The sequence below is a fragment of the Bos mutus genome, chromosome 16 (genome assembly GCF_027580195.1).
Source record: "Bos mutus isolate GX-2022 chromosome 16, NWIPB_WYAK_1.1, whole genome shotgun sequence".
NCBI classification, from domain to species: Eukaryota; Metazoa; Chordata; class Mammalia; order Artiodactyla; family Bovidae; genus Bos; species Bos mutus.
The window spans coordinates 48607057-48631592 of NC_091632.1; the positions used below are offsets into that span (position 1 = coordinate 48607057).

At 38.2% G+C, this 24536-nt stretch overlaps 1 protein-coding gene across 5 annotated transcripts in view; it reads right to left on the reverse strand.

The window, feature by feature from the left end:
- Positions 1 to 24536, reverse strand: part of FIRRM (FIGNL1 interacting regulator of recombination and mitosis) — a 56912-nt gene that overhangs the window by 18816 nt on the left and 13560 nt on the right. For 4 of the 5 annotated variants that reach the window (XM_070385314.1, XM_070385315.1, XM_014480331.2 and 1 more), the window contains exons 7-16: positions 24275 to 24359; positions 22238 to 22376; positions 16598 to 16678; positions 11306 to 11370; positions 7947 to 8095; positions 7551 to 7680; positions 6273 to 6459; positions 4031 to 4113; positions 3630 to 3681; positions 2047 to 2136 (exon numbers count right to left, since the gene is read on the reverse strand). In XM_070385314.1, coding sequence (XP_070241415.1) covers positions 2047 to 2136; positions 3630 to 3681; positions 4031 to 4113; positions 6273 to 6459; positions 7551 to 7680; positions 7947 to 8095; positions 11306 to 11370; positions 16598 to 16678; positions 22238 to 22376; positions 24275 to 24359 — 1061 coding nt within the window. Of the gene's footprint in view, positions 1 to 2046; positions 2137 to 3629; positions 3682 to 4030; positions 4114 to 6272; positions 6460 to 7550; positions 7681 to 7946; positions 8096 to 11305; positions 11371 to 16597; positions 16679 to 22237; positions 22377 to 24274; positions 24360 to 24536 lie in introns of those variants that run through there. The other variant, XM_070385316.1, reaches the window with a different exon arrangement.

The window sequence follows — 24536 nt, forward strand, 5'->3', positions numbered from 1 at the left end:
ATTCTCCCAAGCGCTCTCAGAACAGGAATTCAAATTCAGGTTTCTCCCTTAATTTTAAGTGTTATACAGTAACTTGAACACAGCAGGAAAAATCAGTATTTGATAAATGAAGGAAAATGTTACAAGTAACCCCTCATTTATCCATAACTTCATATCTGATAGTTGCAATTAGTAAATTTCAGAATAAACTGAGAAGTATATAAGAGATCTCTAAACATACACTAGAGTTTGTTATAACAAACCTGCTAGAACTCACCTGGGGCTAATTCATTCTGAGTTGTATTATCCTAAAAGTTAAAATTTCTCAACTCTGGGAAAAGAATTTTATTCCTATAAAGTGAGAAAATCGAGGATCTCTTCCAAATCCCACTTCTTCAGGAAGGGCCTGCCAGTTAAACAGGGCTTCTAGGAAGAACCATATACCAGGAACCAAGAGTATGACCTTTGACAGGGGAGTGGAAGGTATTAAAATTGCACTTGGAGCAGACAACTCTTCAGGAGTTTTAGAGGCATGAACAGCAACCCTAACATGTTTTCTGGAGGGCGATGAGGTGGGCCTGCTGTGCTTTTCTGCCTTGGAGACACCTAAGGAAGAGGGCCAGAAGGTCAGTGTGGCTCCTCGCTACCCTGCCATCCTCTCTTGGCAGGAAAGCAGGCATGGACTTGGGGTAAATACTCTGGTCAGAAATAACTCAGCCTTTACTGAGTACCCTCTAAACTCAGCACTATGCTAAGTATTTCACATATATTATCTCTAAATCCTTATGAAGTTTTCCAAAATAGTTACACATTTCTGTCACTTAGTAGGCAGGCAAACAGTTTCAGAAACAATGACTTGCCCAAGGTCATATTAAGCCAGGATTCACACCAAGGCCTTTAACCCACTTCACTAACCTAGTGTTTCCCCAGCTTATATCCATGTCAGAATCATGTAGGAATTTAATAAGAACAAAAACAAGTTACTGAGCCTCACCCAACAGCCACCACTCCATACCCATTCTATTCACAGGCTTAGGTCCTGGAACAGGTTCCAGGACCTGTATTTTATAAAAAGTTCGTAAGAGCTCCAAAGTGACTAATCCAAGGGACTATACCAGGCTACCAAGGTTCCTGTAACTGGAGAATCTCCTCTGTCACACAGAGCTTGTCTTCCTCACAATGGCAAACAACTAGGGCTCATCATACTTCCAATTTTCCCCAGAAAGTTCAACTTGTTTACTTTGAAAAAGATAAAGATATCATTTTCATTTAGAGCATAAGTAATATTCTAGCTCTTCAAAATAAGTTAAAGGGACAGGGGATACAGAACCATTTCATTCCAAGTATCTTAAATGTATGAGAAATAAGAAGAAAGAAGACAGAGTTAGATGTACTCAACCTCCACCTACTCCTCCGCCATCTTGTTCTCTCAGAAGACAGAGTTAGAATGATTATCTGTAACTTGCAGTAAAGACACTGACAAGGACTCTCTCCTTGACCAATCTTAAGTCAAGCTCTTCTTAGCTCTCTTCTTGAGAAGACTTTGACCCTGGGCTTGTATCCATCTTTTCTGGGTCTTGCATTATCCAATTTTAGCAAGAATCATAACTAAATTTAGAAAGAATCCCTCAACCTTAGTATCTGATCATCCTGGTCTGTGTTCAGCAAGAATCTGGTCAAGCCAGGATGACCCCCTTACCTCTGATGTTTCCTTTTAGGAATTTTTATCCACAAGACTCCTACCCTGCTTCTTGACCCTAGATTCACACTAGTCTATGCTGTATTCAGAACTGAGCCCAGTTCTACACTGAAATCTCTTCTCTCCTATTGCAACAGCTCTGAATAAGATCTGTTTTTATCACTTTAACTCCTGTATAGCTTTGGCTTTTCTTTAACATCAAAATCTAAATCCACCTAAAAGCAATAAGCAATGTAATCAATACATTAAAAATTTACATTCAGATGTTAACATTTACATGCAGAATAAATGGGAGTGAAAAAGCCTTCAAAAGTATCTGAATCCAATTCTCAGCAGCTGCTCAAAAACAGTGACAAAGATATCCTTGCCTGTTGGGGTGGGGCCATGAAGAAGAAGAGACGCCTCAATAGTATTGATAGGTTGGTGAGCTGATAACATTCTCCAGGGCAAGATTTTATCTGGGAAAAGACAGGAGAGAGAGCAGAGATCAAAGACTTAAAATCATAGCTTTTACAAACTTTTATATGCCAAAATATTAACAACAGCTCTTTCTGGAAAATAACATGGAATTTTAATTTTTGATTTGGCACTTTCCTCTAATTTTTTCTCTTCCATGAACCTAGATTACTTTTGTAATATGGAAACAATTGTGATATATTTAAAAACAATACTTTTGAATTTCTAATTACCATTTTGATTATAACTTGATATGTTAATCCCCCTACTGAAAGATAACTTGTGAAATTTTTTTAAGTCTAAGCACAAAAGCGCAGAGGTGAATATAACTGTAAGATGGAAGCGTCATTAAAAGAATTTAAAATTCCTATCATAATGTGCTAGGAGAGCTTTTATTTAAAGTAGTTATGATACAAATAACATAAAAGTCAGTTTTGTGCAAGATGTGATGAGGATTTAGAAAAAAAATTGGGTAAGCACTCCAGACCATTAGCCATGCAGACATAGATGTCAGCTGCCTGGTTATCATGCACCTCAGTGAATCTAGTCTACAATATCCTTACAGGGTAAATCAAGAAATATATGAATCAAAAAACAAAACACACATGGCCCACATAAAATCTTATCAAAATCCAGAGACTAAAAACAAAACAAACCAGTCATGCCCATCTTATATGGAACATAAACATGTTGAGATTTAAAAGCAAAAGAAGATTAACACTGAAAAGATTAACATGAGTCATCATTAATTTTCTCTTTGTATCTATTCACATTACTTCTTTACCCAAAAGGCATCAATTACTATCACATTTAGTCCTTCTCAGAAAGAGATACATCAAAATCAAGAGTCAGAATGTCTAAGTCATATTAGAGACGGGGCTGGGGCAGGAAAGAGGGGCTCGGGAGAGGGAGGAAGGAGGCGAGAGTAAGAACAACTCTGGGTCATTCACATTAAGGCTAACTCCTATTCTCTACTTTGTATTCAATTTTACATTTATCCTCAAACAACCTAATTTTTCTTCCCCAGATCAATGAAACTCCATAAAATTTTGAAAATATGAGACAATTTCCCCAGTGAAACGATCTTTCTAATATGTCTTTCTCAATAGCATCAACATTGAAAGTGAAAGTGTGAAGTCACTTGGTCGTCTCTGACTCTTTGCAACCCCATGGACTGCAGCCTGCCAGGCTCCTCTGTCCATGGAATTCTCCAGGCAAGAATACTGGAGTGGGTTGCCTTTCTCTTCTCCAGAAGATCTTCCCAACCCAGGGACTGAAACTGGGTCTCCTGCATTGCAAGCTGATTCTCTACCATCTGAGCTACCACGGAAGCCCAGCATCAGCATTAATGCTGAGCAAAGAAACTAATTTACTATCAAAATCATTTAGCTAACATGCTATTTCTCCTTTTGATATTCACATTCTTTAAGATTATCATATCCCCAAAGGAAATGCATGGGAAGTTGAATGTTTTAGGCTTTATAATTCTACTTACCAGATGGGCCATTATGGTCACATGATGAGCACAGAGTTCAGCAGTCCCATATCTGTGATAGAAACAGAAGGCAATCTTCATACAATTATTTATACAATTATTCAGAAAAGCAAGATGAACTACCATAAAGCACTAAATATTCTAAACTGCAGTTATTTCCATGGCAAAGGAATATCACAACATACAAAACGACCTAAGCTATAGGTTCTATTGATCTGAGCCAAAGAAAGGAAAGAGGGAACTCAGTACCTAATTCAGTGCTGTGATGTGAAATCAAATCATTTTGGGGGGCTGTTATGGGATTATCAAGATTTAATTTTCTATAAACTTACAAGTATAAAGTCATTTACTATCAATCACTACAGTAAATCAACCCCTAAATTTTAAAAAGCATGTTGTACCGAGCAAGGAAGCACCATGCGTCCATAGCCAGCAAAGAGGTGATCATATTAGCACTAAGAACAGCATTCAACAGAGCAGTGTCCTAATGAAAAACAAATTTTTATGATAAATTATCATTAATATAACATTTCTCAAAACAACAAAATACTATCACAATCCAAAAAAACCCAACAGATCCTCAATAAGAAAGTTCTACTTTCTAGTGTCTGAAAGAATCCACGTTGCCATCCCCTCAACATTTATTGAGTACCTACATGTTCAGCATTGGACTGGGCTACGGAGATGCAAAGTGATTGTCAATGTGATAACTCAGTCACTAGGCTCCACAAAAATCCTCTATGTAGGCTGAAGTCTCTAAAACAATATATATAATACACATGCCTATACTTCCGTTTCTGTCTTAACCTATTCAAAGACAATATGTGCTGAATATTACCCATTTATAATATCATAAATGATACTGATTTTTAAATAAATTTTAAGAATTTTTTTCCTAGAATTTTATCAGTGTCTTTTCTAATCCAATTCCAGTAAAAAGGGACTTCCCTGGTGGTCCAGTGGTTAAAAACCCATGCTTCCACTGTAGGGGTTATGGGTTCGATCTCTGGTTGGGGAATTAAGGTCCTGTGTGCTGCATGGTGCAGCCAAAATTTTTTTAAAAACCAAAACAATTCTAGTTTTAAAAAAGCAAACACATTAAGCCTAGGATCTGTAGGAGACTTGGTACTACATTCTGCTATTCTCTGTTTCTTTTTAAGAAACTGAATTAGGTGAAATCATAGACCCATTTTTCTTCTTCTTACACTGTCTTTGCATACCTTTCCACCCCAAATGTTTTCTGAAGTATTTTAGCTAAAGATTACATCTGCATTCTACAGGACTCTTAAAATTACCATTTCCTAAGACCCAACTGAATTAAAACATAAAATGTGCAAGCTGAGAGAATGACAGTCAAAAATAAATACACATTTCTGAGTCATATGGTAGTTCTATTTTTAGTTTTTAAGGAACCTCTATAGTGGCTGTATCAATTTACATCTCCATCAACAGTGCAAGCGAGTTCCCTTTCCCCCACACCCTCTGCAGCATTTATTGTTTGTATATTTTTTTTGATTATTGCCATTCTGATTGGTGTGAGGGGATACCTCACTGTAGTTTTGATCTGCATTTCTCTAATAATTAGCGATGCTGAGCATCCTTTCATGTGTTTCTTGCCCATGTGTGTGTCTTCTTTAGAGAATTCTCTTTAGGTTTTCTATTTTTTGAAGACACATGCACCCCAACATTTATTACAGCACTATTTACAATAGCAAGGACATGGAAGCAACCTAAATGTCCATGAACAGATGAATGGACAAAGATGACAGGGATACAGATACATATGGATAAGATAATATGGGTCATTTGTGGAGACATGGGTGGGCCTAGAGTCTGCCATACAGAGTGAAGTAAGTCAGAAAAAAAAAAAATCAAATATCATCACATATATGTAGAATCTAGAAAAACAGTAAGATGAATCTATTTGCAGGGCAGGAACAGAGATGCAGATGTACAGAACTATACTCAGGGAGGGCAGTCGGGGTGGAGGTGGGTGGATGAATAGGGAGACGGATTGGCGGATGTGCACTGCCATGTAAAACTGCTAGTGGGAACCTGCTGTAGTGATGGGAACTCGTCAGTGCTCTGTGGTGACCTAGATGGCGAGGATGGGGTGGCGGCGGAGTTAACAGAGGGAGGGGATATATGCATACATATAGCTGATTCACTTCATTGTACAGCAGAAACTAACCAAATGTTGTAAAGCAAGTAGTAGTGCCCAGTCATGTTCAACTCTTTGTGATCCCATGGACAGTAGCTCACCAGGCTCCTCTGTCCACGGAATTTTCCAGGCAAGAATACTGGAGCAGGTTGCCATTCCTGTCTCCAGGGGATCTTCCTGACCCAGAGATTGAACCTCATCTCTTGCCTCTCCCGCACTGGCAGGCAGGTTCTTTACCGTGGGCACCACCTGGGAAGCCCGTAAACAACTACGTGCTGTGCTGTGCTAAGTCGCTTCAGTCACGTCCGATTCTATATGACCCTACGGACTACAGCCTGCCAGGCTCCTAACCCAACGATACCCCATGTAAATAAATACATACACAGTTATTATCCCCACACTTTCTTCTATATCTGATTCACAGTCTCAATGAAAAGAAAGCAAAAGTAATCTCAGCTTAGCCCTGCAAGTGACAAACATACCAGTTCAGGGAACAGTGAGGGATGAAGGGAAGCAATAAATGTACACAGATGAATGCAAACATGTTGATACAAGGTAACAGCAACCTCGGCTTGCCCTTTACTCTTTACTCCCTGTAAATGAACAGGAAGAGAGAGTTCACCAGAACACTGCTCAAAACTGGAGAAAATGGCTTTGAGTAGAGACACCCTGCAGGGAAATTGAGAACATTGAACCCAACGTTATTAACATTTAACAATTAGTGGGTGTAGTAACACTGGTATTTTAGCAAAGCCAAATGTCTCAAGATGTATATATCAGTAACAGTTTCCAATATATGTGAATATGCATCCATGTATCCATAAAAATAAAATACAGTTAGAGAAATCCCTTAAAGGAGAATTTTCCTATACATCTTTTATCATTTACCAAGTGATTAACAAAATACAGAACTATACAAAGTCTGAGACAAAATTCATCAAGGAATCTGAAACTTAAATAGCTAAACTAGGTATCATATATAAAATGAAAAATAGGCCCTATTATACAGACAGAGAGGGGTCATTTTAAGATTGAAATGGTTTAAGAATTCTTCATAGAGGGTTTAAAAATAAATTAAAAATAAGCAAAATATAATAGGTAAAGATGAGAAAGCCTGAGTAAAAGGCAGACAGGAATCACCAGTCTGACAGAAGCAAGGTATATGTGTAGAAAGAGAGACAGGATAAGGAGCAAAAGTTAATGACGACAACAGCAGGTTTTAAACGCAAAGCTGAGGACATGGGACATTATGCTTCAGTTACTGAGCAGGAGAATTGCAAGCTCACAAAGCTGGGGGTTAGGAAGACTAACCTGACAGTGGTACATAGGATGCCACTAAAGGAAAGGATAAAAAACTAGAACACAGCAACAGCCAGGGTGTAGGAACCAGAGCCTGATATTGGCAAGAAGAATGAACACAAGGGAGATTTCCCAGGGGATACCTTATAGTGTCTAAGCATTCTATTTATCAGAGCTCATCTTTAAATGTTATCAACTACATCTCTACTACATTCAATGTTTATAACACTATTAGGCAATACCTTTTAAAAGAGTGAACAAAATTAAAATATTTTCAGCACCTGTCATAGATTTGTGTATTTTATATTTTTATTGAGTAGCAATGTGTATGAGGTCTACATAGTAACTATTAATTAGAATATGTGATACAACAAAGAATTTAATTTTGAGGTCATTGCAAACAACAGTGCATTCTAAACCATCGTAATATGATGGGAGATAAACAAAACCATGTCTGTTACCTGGCTGTAGCCTTTGAGACTTGGCTCTCTGTGCACCACAGGGCCTGCACATCCTCAGGCCGAGAGGACAGCTCATCCATAATGACAACCAGCAGCAGACACTGGGGAAGCTGTAGTTCACAAGGCAGCTCTTCACGTGGTAAAAACACATTAATTAAGTTATAGCAAATTGGTAAAAGCATACTCTATTTTTATATAACTTTGATTGCTATATTAAAAAATTATAATTTTTTTTTAAAGTTAGAAATATACTCCAAGAAAAGCAAGTAGAAGAAACTTTAAAGAAAAATTTTTAAACTTAAAAAAAGGATGACTATGTAAGGGAAAATTACCATGTGTCTAACACATTGTAATTAATAAGAGATGTTTTAACATTAAATGTGTTTTGAAGCTTACCTAATTTACTGTCCAAAACCACATCCACAAAAGGCTGGAATGTGAGAAGCTGACTGATGAGTGGACTCAGTGTAACCAGGAAAGTACTGGCTATTTCCTCCTGCTGTGCTTTAGAAATCCCAGCAGCATACAGGCTTGGAGGAAACTTACTGGAAAGGAAGGGAAAAAACTCATTCACTTAATGCTGCTGCTGCCGCTAAGTCTCTTCAGTCATGTCCGACTCTGTATGACCCCATAGACGGCAGCCCACCAGGCTCCCCCATCCCTGGGATTCTCCAGGCAAGAACACTGGAGTGGGTTGCTATTTCCTTCTCCAATGCATGAAAGTGAAAAGTGAAAGTGAAGTCGCTCAGTCACGTCTGATTCTTAGCGACCCCATGGACCACAGCCTACCAGGCTCCTCTGTCCATGGGATTTTCTAGGCAAGAGTACTGGAGTGGGATGCCATTGCCTTCTCTGCTTTCACTTAATAGCTACCTTCTAATTTTGGCCAGAGGCTAAGTACGGCAAAATGATGGTCTTCTAGAAGTGAAAATATATTTAAAAATTAAGTAGCATGTGTTTTATAAAACAAAACTCAGAGTACTGAATTGATACCAAAATTGTTTGAAGAACCTCTGAATTACATGGCTATAATTCTACAAAACTAAAAGTTTATAATCTTAGAGAAAATGTTAGTATTATTTTGATGCATTTTAATACATTGACAATGATATTCTCAAAAAAAGTTATAAAAATATGAACCAAATAACTAGTAAAAATATATATAATAAAGATACTTCTGATAAATTCTGGATTAATTACTTCTATTGAACGTTGTTTTCAAATAGGTAGAAGGATAAACTGACAATGAATTAATGCCTGGAAGCAAGAGCTTTACAAGAACAAACTATACTAACACTGAAGGAAGATTCAAAGACTTTCAGAGAAAATGTCTCAGTAACTGCAGTTTAAACTAAGCTTCATCAAAACTTATGTGAAATGAGATACATAGTCAGTATATTTTGCAGTGTTAATTTTAACTATGGCAAACTTGACAGAAAATGCAAATACCCTGGGGATGACAGCATTTAAAAGGAAGTCCTCAAGATAAACACTTGACATTTGGAGAAGGAAATGGCACCCCACTCCAGCACTCTTGCCTGGAAAATCCCATGGATGGAGGAGCCTGGTAGGCTACAGTCCATGGGATCGCAAAGAGTCGGACATGACTGAGCAACTTCACTTTCATTTTTATGTATTTTACTGAAGTACGCTCAACTTATAATGTTTCAGGTACACAGCAGGTGATTCAGTTATACACATATATATACACATATATTATTTTTCAGGCTATTTTCCATTATAGGTTATTACAAGATATTGACTATAGTTCCCTGTGCTATACAGTAAAACTTTGTTGCTTGTTGCATATCCATTTTTTAATATTAGAAATCTAACATTCTATTCATACTAAATCAAACAAGTGGAAACAAAATGTCATAAACTTTTTAGTTAGGCAAAACTTCGTAAGTTTTCTAAAATATATATATTATACACACTATTTATATATATGTATTACAAAAGCTTTTTTACTACACTTGATAAAGGCTTGAATAAGAACATCAAAAAAGAAAAACGGAGACAGAGAAATTGGAAAATATAAACTAAACTAAATGGGAACATTAACTATGAAATAGAAAACCCTTTTCTATATACTGCATATATACATATTTATTCTGAAGGTTATACGGACAGACTCGCCTCTAGAATACAGACTAGATGAGGCATAAGAGAGCAGAGAAACATCAAAGATGACAGCAAGGTTTTTTGGCTTGGTCAATTTGCAAAACCAAGTTATTACTTAAACTGAAATGAGGAAGCCTGGTGGGGGGTGGTGAGGAGGGTCAGAAGACAGGGGTTGGAATCAGTCCTAATTGATGGTTAGACATTAAAGGGAAGAGATATACATTTAAAGTCTTGAGACTAAATGACTACAGAGAAGAGAGAAGAGCCTGAAGACTCAGTGCTGGGGCACATCCAACTTGAAGTAGCTGGAAAGACGAGGAGGAACCTGCTGAGAAGGGAGGTGGCATGGAAGCCGACAGAATAGAGTCTAAACGATAGGGTTATGCACTGCTGAGAGATTACATAAGACGAGGCCTAAAATTGTCCATTATACATAGCAACATGGAGGTCACTGATGACCTTAACAAGAGCTGTTCTGGTGAAGTGTTAGAATGGAAAGTTTGATTGGAATAGCTTCAAAAAAGACAGTGGTATAGACAACTGTTTTTAGGAGTCTTATTGTAACAAATGTAGAATAAGGGGAAGGTGCTTATTTGCATGAGGATGCAGAGCTGAGACTGCTTTATGTTATTCTTAAGATGGGAGGAACAGCATGCTGTATACTCATGAGAATGATCCAGAAGGCAGGGAGGACTGATGATCTAAGAAGGAAAAGGAACAACTGTGATAGTGAGGTCCCTGAGCATGTGAGAGGGTGAAATCCAATGCAGAAATAGTGGCTGGCCTCAGGCGCACAGTCAGTTCACTCTTGGGAACAAGGAAATACGTGGGCCGAGATACAGGCAGAATAATAGATGTGTCAGAAGAAGAATGTGGAAGTTCTCTTTATATTGCTTCCATCTTTCTAAGTGACACAGAGGGAGGACACTGACAACCAGAACTGGGGAGATGGTACTGGACATTTAAGATGTTTGAAGAAGAAGAGATATGAAAAGCTGTCTAGGAGACTAAATGGATTAAGGAAACATAAGAGGATTGCTGATGAATTAGCTGAGAGTCCTTTAGTGTCAAATCAAGGGTTCTTCTGAGGTTACCATCAATTTTAGATGTCATTCGGCCCTTATCTAAATTATGATGCACTTTCTGTAACTCGTTTTTTTCTAAGATGGAGTCAAGTACTACTTGACTTAAATCTCATAGAAGTAAAATAAAAATTAAGATAAAAAACAGTATGCTGATACAAAATATATACATGTAAACATAACCTCTTTTTTTGTGTCTGGTATTTATTATCAGACCAATTATTCATCACTTGGGTATAAAATACTAGTTAGAATATAAACATAAATAAAACTCATATGGAATCTATTCTTGAAAAGCTTCCATCTCCATTAATTACTTTTAAGCAAGCATATAAAAATACACTAAAACATTAAGAAAAATTACTGATACTTGCTTTTTTTTTTAATTGAAGGCTAATTACTTTACAATATTGTAGTGGTTTTTGCCATACATTGATACTTGATTTCTAAATGACACGTGATACTTGATTTCTAAATGACATACACTAAAGGGCTGCATGGCTTAAATGGCTCTATTACATGTTAATGGTCATACAGCATTCTTCTTACCTGTATATCTGAAGATAAAGCTGGTGCAACGTACAGCAAGAATCAGAGAGGAAAGGAAGAAACTCCTAAAAATAAAGCAACTCTCCTCACTTCCTTGTACACAATATGCTTTGCTAATATATATATTTTTTCATCAGAAGCATGCAAAATAAAATAAAATCCTACATGTGCTACATAGGGAAAACAACTTTTCTTGCATGAAAATAAAAAGGAGAATGAGGCTAAGCGCCTAAAATTCTTTACTGTTAACAATCAACACAACCACAATTAGTAGCTATCATTTAATGAACATGTCCAAGTGCTCAGTAGATATGTAATGACTTTACAAACATTACTTTAGTTCTCTAAGACAGTGAAGAATCTGCCTGCAATAAAGGAGACCCAAATTCAATTCCTGGGTCGGGAAGATCCCCTAGAAAAGGGAATGGCTACCCACTCCAGTATTTTTGCCTGGAGAATTCCATAGACAGAGGAGCCTGGTGGGCTACAGTCCCTGGGGCACAAACTGTCAGACATGACACACCAACTAACCCTTTGGGGGTTCTCTGGTGGCACAGACAATAAAGAATCTGCCTGCAATGTAGGAGACCTGGGTTCAATCCCTGGGTCAGGAAGATCCCCTGGAGAAAAAAATGGCAACCTGCTCCAGTACTCTTGCCTGGGAAATTCCATGGATAAAGGAGCCTGGTGGGTTACAGCCCATGGGGTCACAAAGAGTCAGACACAACTGAGAGACTTTCACTTTTCAAAAAATATAATGACATATTCTTTTGAACTGTGGTGTTGGAGAAGACTCTTGAGAGTCCCTTGAACTGCAAGGAGATCCAACCAGTCCATTCTAAAGGAGATCAGCCCTGGGTGTTCTTTGGAAGGAATGATGCTAAAGCTGAAACTCCAGTACTTTGGCAACCTCATGTGAAGAGTTGACTCATTGGAAAAGACTCTGATGCTGGGAGGGATTGGGGGCAGGAGGAGAAGGGGACGACAGAGGATGAGATGGCTGGATGGCATCACCAACTCGATGGACGTGAGTTTGAGTGAACTCCGGGAGATGGTGATGGACAGGGAGGCCTGGCGTGCTGCAATTCATGAAGTCACAAAGAGTCGGACACGACTGAGTGAACTGGACTGAACTGAACTGAATGACATATTATTGTCCCGATTTTATAGACTAGAAAGGCTGAAGCTAACTATCAAATAAACTGAGTCACATGGCAAAAAAAGAGTAAGGTTGGGATTCAAGTACAGCTCTGACAGCTTTATCCATTATGACTATGCTATATCTTAGAATGTCAAAGAAATCATTTTAATTGTTATCATAGGATATAGAAAACAAACTGATAATTATTTTAAAACTTCCCCTGTAAGAAAAGAACTAATTTTAAAAGGGTATGTTGTTGTTGTTCAGTTCCCAAGTCATGTCCAACTCTTCGTGACCCCATCAACTGCAGCACACCAGGCTTCCCTGTCCCACACCACTTCCCAGAGTTTACCGAAGATCATGTCCATTGAATTGGTGATGCCACCAATCTCATCCTCTGTTGCCCTCTTCTCCTTCTGCCTTTAATCCTTCCCAGCATCAATGTATTTTCCAATGAGTCAGCTGTTTGCATCAGGTGGCCAAAGTATTGGAGCCTCAGCGTGAAGCTACATCAGTACTTCCAGTGAATATTCAGGGTTGATTTCCTTTAAGTTTGTTCTCCTTGCTTTCCAAGGAACTTTCAAGAATCTTCTCCAGCGCCACAATTCGAAAGCATCAATTCTTCGGCATTCTGCCTTCTTTATTGTCCAGCTCTCACATCTGTACATGACTACTGGAAAGACCATCAGTTCAGTTCTGTTGCTCAGTCGTGTCCGACTCTTTGCGACCCCACGGACTGCAGCACACCAGGCCTCCCTGTCCATCACCAACTTCCGGAGTTTACCCAAACTCATGTTCATTGAGTCAGTGATGCCATCCAACCATATCATCCTCCCCTTCTTCTCCCACCTTCAATCTTTCCCACCATCAGGGTCTTTTCAAATGAGTCAGTTCTTCACATGAGGTGGCCAAAGAATTGGAGTTTCACTTTCAACATCATTCCTTCCAATGAACACTCAGGACTGATTTCCTTTAGGATGGACTGGCTGGATCTCCTTGCAGTCCAAGGGACTCACAAGAGTCTTCTCCAACACCACAGTTCAAAAGCATCAATTCTTCGGCACTCAGCTTTCTTTAGAGTCCAACTCTCACATCCATAAGTGACTACTGGAAAAACCATAGCCTTGACTAGACGGACCTTTGTTGGCAAAGTAACTGGGTGTTGTTTTTGGTTTGGCTCTGTCTCTTTGCAAAGACCATAGGTTTGACTATATGGACCTTTGTCAGCAAAATGTTATCTTTGCTTTTAACACACTGTGTAGGTTTGTCATAGCTTTTCTGCCAAGAAGCCATCGTCTTCTAATTTCATGCCTGCAGTCACCATCCACAGTGATTTTAGAGCCCAAGAAGAGGAAATACGTCACTGCTTCCACCTTTTCCCCTTCTATTTGCCATGAAGTGATGGGGCCAGATGACATGATCTTAGTTTTTTTAATATTCAGTTTTAAGCTGGCTTTTTCATTCCCCTCCTTCACTGGCATCAAGAGGCTCTTTAGTTCCTCTTTGCTTTCTGCCATTAGAATGGTACCATCTGCAAAGGTGAGGTTGTTGCTATCTCTCCCAGCAAGCTTGATTCCAGCTTGTAACTCATCCCACCCAGCATTTCACATGATGTGCTCTGCATATAAGTTAAACAAACAGGGTGACAATAAACAGCACTGTCGTACTCCTTTCTCAATACTGAACCAGTCAGTTGTTCCATACAAGGTTCTAACTGTTGCTTTTTGACCCGCAAAAAGGTTTCTCAGGAGACAGGTAAAATGGTCTGGTATTCCCATCTCTTTAAGAGTTTTCTAGTTTGTTATGATCCACAGTCAAAGGCTTTAATGTAGTCAATGAAACAGAGGTAGATGTTTCTCTGGAATTCCCTTGCTTTCTCTATGATTCAGCAAATGTTGGCAATTTGATCTCTGATTCCTCTGCCTTTTCTAAACCCAGCCTGAACATCTGGAAGTTCTCGGTTCATATAACATCGAAGCCTAGCTTGGAGGATTTTGAGCATAACCTTACTAGCATGGGAGATGAGTGCAACTGTCCAGTGGTTTGAACATTCTTTACTTCTGCCCTTCTTGGGAATTGAGATGAGAACTGACCTTTTCCAGTCCTGTGGCCACTGCTGGGTTTTTCAAATCTGCTGACATACTGAGTGCAGCACTTTAATAGCATCATCTTTTAGGATTTTAAATAGCTCTGCTGGAATTCCATCTTTCTACTAGCTTTAATGGCAGCAGTGCTTCCTACGGCCCACTTGACATTACACTCCAGAATGTCTGGCTCTGAGTAAGAGACTACACTGTCATGGTTATCCAGGTCATTAAGGTCTTTTCTGTACAGTTCTACTGTGTATTCTTTCAGTCTCTTCTTGATCTCTTCTGCTTCTAATAGGTCTTTATCGTTTCCATCCTTCATTGTGCCCATCTTTGGACAACATGTTCCTTTGGTATTTCCAATGTTCTTGAAGAGATCTCTAGTCTTAACCTCTCTGCTGTTTCCTCTACTTCTTTGCACTGTCCATTGAAGAAGGCCTTCAGGTCTCCCCTTGCTATTTTCCAGAATTCTACAGTTACATGGGTGTACCTTTCCCTCTCACCTTTGCTTTTCGCTTCTCTTCTTTCCTCAGCTATTTGAAAGCATCCTTAGACAAACATATTGCCTTCTTGCATTGTTTTTTCTTTGGGATGGTTTTGTTCGTTGCCTCCTGTATAATATTATGGACTTCTGTCCATAGTTCTTCAGGCACTCTTTTTACTAGATCTGATCCCCTGAATTTATTTGTCACCTCCACTGTATATTCATAGGGGATTTGATTTAAGTCATCCCTGAGTGGCCCAGTGGTTTCCCCCACTTTCTTTAGTTTAAGCCTGAATTTTGCTACGAGGAGCTGGTGATCTGAGCCACAGGCAGCTCCAGGTCTTGTTTTTGCTGACTGTATCCAGCTTCTCCATCTTTGGCTACAAAGAACGTTTTCAATCAAATTTCGGTCTTGGTCATTTGGCGATGTCCGTGTGTAAAGTTGCCTCTTGTGCTGTTGAAAAAGAGTGTTTGCTATGACCAGTGCATTCTCTTGGCATAATTCTGTTAGCCTTTGCCCTGCTTCACTTGTACTCCAAGGCCAAACTTGCCTGTTACCCAAAGTATCTCTTAACTTTCTACTTTAGCATTCCAATCCCTTACAATGAAGAGGACATCTTTTTTTGTGTGTTAGTTCTAGGACATCTTCTAGGTCTTCATAGAACTGATCAACTTTTAGCTTCTTCAGTATAATTAGGCACATTTTACCTCCTACATATCAGCAAATATCAGATGGGTAACTACCCAAAAGTACCACTGGAGCTAGGACCTCCCTGTCATGAACCCCTGCCACTGAAATACATACACTGCAAACTGCAGGGAACCCAGTGTCAGAGCAATCAATCATGGTAAGTGGTTGTGGCCCAGAGGACAAACTCAGCACACTAACCAGGATGGCAAGTGTGTCAGAAGTCAGTGTATCTGTCATGGAATTTTGACTAATAAACAGTCACTGAAGATCCTTCTCTTTTTGTCAAAAAAGGAGGAAGACAAGGGTAAAAACAAATTCAACATGAACAATAGTTTTTAAATTACTAACATTAATGCTATTTCTTTCACTGGCTGCTGTTAAGTATCCCCTGCTCTTCTCTCTAAATAATCTTCCTTGACAACTTACCTATTCTGTTCATATATCTTCAACTATCACTATGCTACCCTGACAACTCCAAAACACACAGGTCTTAAAATTATTATACAGCTTGAACATTTAAACTTTAATATTTAAACTTTAACATTTAAACTTTAACAACCTACTTTAGAAATAATTTATCAATAGTAAAGATAAACTGAATTATCTTTAAAAAAAAAAAAAACTGATCTGTGCCTCTAGAAATAATTGTTTACACTTAAAAATAAATTTTTCAGAAAATTGAATAAAACTAGTAACAATATGATGGTAGCAACCTAAACGATATAACAGATGCTCAATATTTAAGAAACAATATTAAACCAAAAACCCTACAAAATATACTCGACAAAATAACTTCAAGAGATTGTTTCTGGCAGGAATTAAAAAACAGGATAACTTACAATGTATTGTAGATTTCACATTCATGCATTATAAAAAAAATAAGCTTTACCTTAGTATAGTGCAAAAGGGAGTTGGCAAAGAAACGACACAATTTGAGTGTTTTCTGAAATAATCTGTAGTCTGCATTATCCTGTTTCAAAAAAAAAAAATAAGAAAGCATAATAAATATGAAAAGAACATGAAATTAGCTAAAACTGTATATGAGACAGGATTTTCTAAAAATCTCTCTTAATAAACACAGAGTGGAAACATTTTCCATGAGAAAATAATTGTTCTCTGAATTACTGTTAGAAGCAATACAAAACACACCCAATGATTATAGAGATATTTCAAAAAATTAGTCTGTATTACTGAAAATAATCTAAAACAGCAAAAGAGGTGATATTTGATTGATCTGACAGTGAAACAAACTTTAATATCGTAACTGTCCCTTGCTATATGGGGATCAGTAAATGGTCAAAAGAAAAAGGTCTCTGTTGTTGTTCAGTCACTAAGTCATGTCTGACTTTTTGTGACTCCACGGACTGCAAGAAAAAGATCTTACAAACCCATAAAAGAATGAGCTATAAAAGAAAACAAATAGAAGACATGAGAAGGCAGGTTGTAGAAAATAAACTACAAAATTTCCAATAAGTAATATTGAAAACCTCCAAATTACAACCTAATTACATATCTTTTGAAGCTGGAGGACAGGTGACTGATTAGCAAAGATTTAAAAGACTGATAATATTCCAGTGTTGACATGGAAGTGTAGAAATAAACATTTTAACATTTATGGGAGCATAAAATAACACCCTCTTTGCATTACTATTATTATTATTAAAAGCTTGAGCATTAAAACTCCTTGACCCAGTAGCAATTCCACTTCTGGAAATATATTCTATTGAAATACCAGCATAGGTATGCAATGTATCCTTTCTATGTCGTGAAAATTGAAATGAACCATTCTCCATTAATTGGAGAATGGTTAAATAAAGCCAAGGTATATTCATAAACAGTAGTGGCATAAAGCTATTAAAAGGAATTGGGTAGATATACCCTCAGGGATACAGAAAGCCTCAAGATAGATTCAGTAAAAAATCAAGCTGCAAAACAATTTGTATAATCCTGTTATTATTTTTAAATGTGTGCTATGTGTTTAATGTTTCAAAATATTGAGCCATTCTTCCTTTCTTTAAAGTACTGATAAAAGAAAAATACTGATAAAGTCTAAATGTAGTGAGCAATAAATCCAACTATAGGCAACAGATTTTAAAATGAGTTTTTCTGAATGTAACTTTCTATAAGCATTACATTAGTAAAAATAGGAATTATAGTACAAATTTATATCTAAGAGCCTTACAAATAAATTTTTCCTGTCTAAATTACTGGTGATGAAAAAGCTTGTTACAAAGTCTATACATAATAGTTGATTTTGAAACCATGTTCAAGACTTAAGAGAGAAAACATCCATTATAGGAGCTGTCATGGGTTGAACTGTGTCTCCTAAAAAGACAGGTTGAAGTCCTAATGCCCAAAACCCCAGGATGTGACTTTATTTGGAAGTAGGGACATTACAGATGTAATCAGTTAAGATGAGGTCATACTGGAGTAGGATGTACATTTAATCTAACATGACTGGTGTCCTTATTATGAAGATAATGTGAAGGGACAAAGAGAGAATACCTTGTGATGATGGCAGCAGAGACTGAAGCTGTACAGATGCAAATCCAGGAATGCCAGTGACGCCAGAAACTAAGAGAGAGGATGCAGCGGACTCTCCCACAGAGTCTGCAAGCGAACAAGGTCCTGCTTGTTCAGAAATCTATCCTCTAGAACTGCGAGTGAATAAATCTGCCACGTGATTTGCAGTCATTTGTGATCATTGGTTATATAGCAGCCTCAACTACGTAATTCAGGAACTCATACATCTATATGCTTCCATAAACAGCATATTACCTATGAAATCTAGTGGTTTCCTTCTGATGTTTTTAAAAACAAGGTGAAAAAACTGCTTGGAAGAGTTTAATGAAAGTTTGATTCCTCAATAAATATCAATAGCAAACAGCAGAGGGCATTGCTATTTAAAATTTAGACTTAAGAATGGAGAAACTATAGAGATTTTTTCAAAGCTCCATTTCAGGCAATGGACAGCAGTAAATAGTGCTAGTTACTCTTATGAATCCCAAATAAATAAAAACAAGTAAGGAAAAACATGAAAATCTACTTGGACATTTAGGAAAGTTTACAATTCTCTGATTTTCATATACAAGGAGTTTATATGCACTGAACTTATATACCTTATGTACAAACAGCCATCCTGATCAGGTACCCTCAGGAGCTCTCTTTCCTCTTCCACTATAGACTATACGGTGGCTTCGGCTTTCTCCACCTCACTTCTCTCCAAGGAATCTGTCTAATCTTACTCTCTGAATAAATACTAACTGGGGGATCTGTGGAGTCAAGATAAGCAAGATAGAAACTGGGAAAAGAGGAGGCTGCAGTGGAGGATATAAATGTACAGGATAAAGGAGGAGAAGGGAGCATCCTTTCTGCCACTGATAGTTAAGCAAATACCTTCTCCTTTCAGCAAGGTGAGGGGAATCAGAAAGGGTAAAAGAAGGAAGTGGGGACAGAAAAGGAAAAAAGGGATGGGAGGGGAGGATAGATAAAAAGAAGACAAGCAAGAAGGAAAGGGTTTGCCTCTTCCTAAAGCTACTCCTCACTCCCTCTTACCAATTTCAGAAGCCCTTTTCAAACTTCCCACCCTCCTCTAGGTCTCTCTTTCCAGATCATCCCGGCCCTAGAAGTTGTGACCAGTTTTAGGAACTGAATGAATCCTCACATGCCCACCCCCACAGTTGCTGGGCAAAGAGCAACGGACAAAGGAATTTCCTGTATCCATTCACAGGTCTACGACAGGAAGAGATGTTATTGTTAACCTATGGAAAAATATTTAACTCATTTACCATTGAAAATTTAACTTCTATGCAGAGTACACCATGTGAAATGCCAGGCTGGATGAATCACAAGTTGGAGTCAAGATTGCCAGGAAAGATATCAACCTCATAGCACTCTAATGGCAGAAGGCAAAGAGGAACTAAAGAGCCTCTTGATGAAAGTGAAAAAGGAAAGTGAAAAAGCAGGCTTAAAACTCAACATTCAAAAAACTAAGATCATGGCATCTAGTCCCATCAGTTCAATTGCTCAGTCATGTCCAACTCTTTGCGACCCCATGAACTGCAGCAGACCAGGCCTCCCTGTCCATCACCAACTCCCAGAGTTTACCCAAACTCATGTCCACTGAGTCGGTGATGCCATCCAACCATCTCATCCTCTGTCGTCCCCTTTTCCTCCTGCCCTCAATCTTTCCCACCATCAGGATCTTTTCAAAGTCAGCTCTTTGCATCAGGTGGCCAAAGTATTTCAGTTTCAACATCAGTCCTTCCAATGAATACCCAGGACTAATCTCCTTTAGGATAGACTGGTTGGATCTCCTTGCAGTCCAAGGGACTCTCAAGAGTCTTCTCCAACACCACAGTTCAAAAGCATCAATTCTTTGGCACTCAGCTTTCTTTATAGTCCAACTCTCATGTCCATACATGACTATTGGAAAAACCATAGCCTTGACTGGACAGACCTTTGTTGACAAAGCAATGTCTCTGCTTTTCAATATGCAGTCTAGGTTGGTCATAACTTTCCTTCCAAGGAGTAAGCGTCTTTTAATTTCATGGCTGTAATCACCATCTGCAGTGATTTTGGAGCCCAAGAAAATAAAGTCAGCCACTGTTTCTCCATCTATTTGCCATGAAATGATAGGACCGGATGCCATGATCTTAGTTTTCTGAATGTTGAGCCTTTAGACAACTTTTTTCACTCTCCTCTTTCACCCTCATCAAAAGACTCTTTAGTTCTTCTTCACTTTCTGCCATAAGGGTGGTGTCATCTGCATATCTGAGGTTATTGCTATTTCTCCCAGTAATCTTGATTCCAGCTTGTGTTTCTTCCAGCCCAGCGTTTCTCATGATGTACTTTGCATATAAGTTAAATAAGCAGGGTGACAATATACAGGCTTGATGTACTCCTTTCCCAATTTGGAACCAGTCGGTTGTTCCACGTCCAGTTCTACCTGTTGCTTCCTGACCTGCATATAGGCTTCTCAAGAGGTAGGTTAGGTGGTCTGGTATTCCCATCTCTTTCAGAATTTTCCACAGTTTATTGTGATCCACACAGTCAAAGGGTTGGCATAGTCAATAGAGCAGAAATAGATGTTTTTCTGGAACTTTCTTGCTTTTCCAATGATCCAGCAGATGTTGGCAATTTGATCTCTGGTTTCTCTACCTTTTCTAAAACCAGCTTGAACATCTGGAAGTTCACAGTTCATGTATTGCTGAAGCCTGGCTAGTCCCATCACTTCATGGCAAATAGTTAGGGAAACAGTGATAGATTTTATCTTATTGTGTTCCTAAATCACTGTGGACAGTTACTGAAGCCATGAAACTAAAAGATGCTTGCTCTCTGGAAGGAAAGCTATGACAAACCTAGACAGTGTATCAAAAAACAAAGACATCACTTTGCTGACAAAGGTTTATATGGTCAAAGCTATGGTTTCTCCTGTAGTTATGTATGGATGTGAGAGTTGGACCATAAAGAAGCCTGAGGACTGAAGAAGTGATGCTTTTGAACTGTGGAGTTGGAGAAGGCTCTTGAGAGTCCACTGAACAACAAGGAGATAAAACTACTCAACCCTAAAGGAAATCAACCCTGAATATTCACTGGAAGGACTGATGCTGAAGCTCCAATACTTTGGCCACATGATGCAAAGAGTCACTTCATTGGACAAGACCCTGATACTGGGAAAGATTGAGGGCAGGAGGAAAAGAGGACAACAAAGGATGAGATGGTTGGATGGCATCACCAACTCAGTGGACATGAAGCTGAGCAAACTCCAGGAGACAGTGAAGGATGGGGAGTGCTACAGTCCATGGTGTCACAAAACGGTGAATACAACTTAGCAACTTAAAAATAACAACACACTGAAATTATTAGTTATAAATGTTAAGTCATGAGTACGGTTAGTTCTATAATTTAGGACTATTATGAGTTAAACTTTAAAGAGCTAGTCTGAGAACAGACTACGTATAATAGTTATAGAAAAATAAACTGTAATTCCTAATAAGCATATTACAAATTTTTAGAATACAATGTTTTATAACTGATGCCAACACTATAATTTTTTGAAATCAATATAAATATATATAAGTATAAGCCAAGTTTAGAAGACTGACAGATACACACACATTCACACATCTGTATACTGCTTCTCTACAAGTTGCAATGGATTGGTGAAGAAAAGGTTCACTGTGGCTATTTCAAGACAACCTTAAATAAAAGTAGCAATAAGGAATTAGACTTCTGTGTAAGAGTAGAAAAGACTGAAAGGATTCTGAGGAGAATGTCTTGACCAACCAGTGAGTATTAAAAAAGGCAGGGACAGACTGACTGTAGAGAGAATGAAAGTAGAGGAGTTACAGGAGTCCAATGTAACATTCTGGGTGAAAAGTAATATTGGGCTACAAATAATCTCACAGGTTGAAAACAAAAACAAAACAAATTAAAACCCATTTTGGTAAATCGATCCATAGATTTAGTAATAACTGTCAAAGGAGAAGGAGCTACTGTTCACAGTGCTGTCAGCCCATATTTTTACCTGTGCATCTGACTGTATCATCTGCTCAGCTAACTGTAAACAAGAATGGAAGGAGAAAAGAATGTCTTCACACAAACTAGTAATTATATCTTTGTGTTTCAGCTGACTCTTTATAACCGACTGGTGCTTAAGGCTCTGCCTAAATGAATAAAAAGAAAATATAATCACCACAAGTAACACATCAAGTAACTTAGGACGATAAAATATGATTTGATAGAACATATAAAAAATCAAAATGCATCATTTATAATAGACATGGCATAATTAAGACATGCTGACTTTACCTCTGAAGTTGTCATATTAGTTTAAGTTGCTAATTTTTAATTTCTCCTTATAAAATATTAATTGAACCCTTACTATACACTGGAGTCTGTGAGGGCCTGGAGATAGAGGCGTGAATGAAAAGACACAATCTCTGCCCTGTCTGTATGGAATTTCTGGTCCAACACAAAAGAGAAGACTAAATAATGTAAGAATAATTGATGGATTGCAGCTGTGACAAATGCTAAGGTGAAGTTCAGAGTGCTACAACAGAGACATCTACTCTAACTTGGATGGATTTTAAACAGTAGAGTGATATGATTTGATTGACATTTTTAGAAGCAGATCAGTCTGAATGAAGAATAGAAAATGAATCAGAAGTGGGCAAGAGTAGACGATATTTGATGGTGATGGTGTATGTGCTCAGTTGCTCAATCGTGTCTGACTCTTTGCGACTCTATGGACTGTAGCCCACCAGCCTCCTCTATCCGTGGGATTCTCCAGGCAAGAATACTTGGGTGGGTTGCCATTTCCTTCTCCAGAGGATCTTCCTAGACCAGGGATCAAACCTGCCTCTCCTGCACTGGCAGGCGGATTCTTTACTACTGTACCACCTGGGAAGCCCTGATGGTGACAGCAGTATGACTAACTCACTGAGTACTTCACTAGCCTTGCAGAGTTCCAAGCACTTCAAACTGATAAACTCAATTAATTCTCACTGTACCCCCATAAAGAAGGTACTTTTGTTATAACTTCCATTTTCAGATGAGCAAACTAAGGCTCAGAGAAGTTAACTAACTTGCCTAAGACTTCCAAAGGATAAATGATTTCAGAAAAGATTCAAGTATATGCAGCATGGCTGTGAGTTGACACTTTTAACCACTGCACTATTTATTACTTGTTGGCAATGTAATAACCTGGTGCAAGAAAAGCACCCAAGACCTGAAAGTATTACACTGATCTTTAATGTTTTATGCATATGTATAAAGTAGAGGTTCTTAACCATTTTTATATCTCAACTATACTCCCTCCACCCTCAAGAATGTGATGAATGCTATGGACACTAGCAACTTCATACAACATTCTAGTTAAAATTATAAAGGGAATTAAACTTAAACAACTCAAAAGCATATAATGAGGGGACTGTATTCAGCTTAATTATTAACTTACCTAAGCCTGGAAAAAGGATAGTTGATAGTTAAACACTAGCAGCAGTAGGCACAGAGAAGGCGATGGCACCCCACTCCAGTACTCTTGCCTGGAAAATCCCACGGACGGAGGAGCCTGGTAGGCTGAAGTCCATGGGGCTGCTGAAGGTCGGACACGACTGAGCAACTTCACTTTTACTTTTCACTTTCATGCATTGGAGAAGGAAATGGCAACCTACTCCAGTGTTGCCTGGATGCTCTTGCCTGGAGCATCCCAGGGACAGGGGAGCCTGGTGGGCTGCAGTCTGTGGGGTTGCACAGAGTCGGACACGACTGAAGTGACTTAGCAGCAGCAGCAGGCAAGTGGTTAAGACCCATGCCCTATTATTTCAGATATACTAGCTAACTGAGTAGAACTTTTTTTTAATTTTAGAGATGGCAGGATAAAGAAGTAAGATTTAGTTTGGGAGTTACATGTACAATATCTGGATTATCAGAGAGCAGTGTCAGTAAATATTACACAAACCCATACAAAATGTTTTAAATGCAATCTAAGAAAATTACAAATAATTAAGACTTTGGATATAGAAAATGTATTACAAAAAGTAAAAACAAAACAAAAACTTACTTAATTATAAATTTCCAAGTATTGGCATGAAATGCATGGTCCATACTGGAAATAACAGAGCAGATATCCAACAATGAATGAATAACTACAAGGAAAGAGAACAGAACTCTTAGGACATTGAAATATTATATGGAGTGAGTTTAAAAATATCTAATGAATGATCTTAACATTTGTTAAAATAAGTAATATAGTTTTAAAAAATTACATCAAAATAAAGTGTCACACTTTTGATTTAGAGTTTTTATAAAATATGGAAAATTAA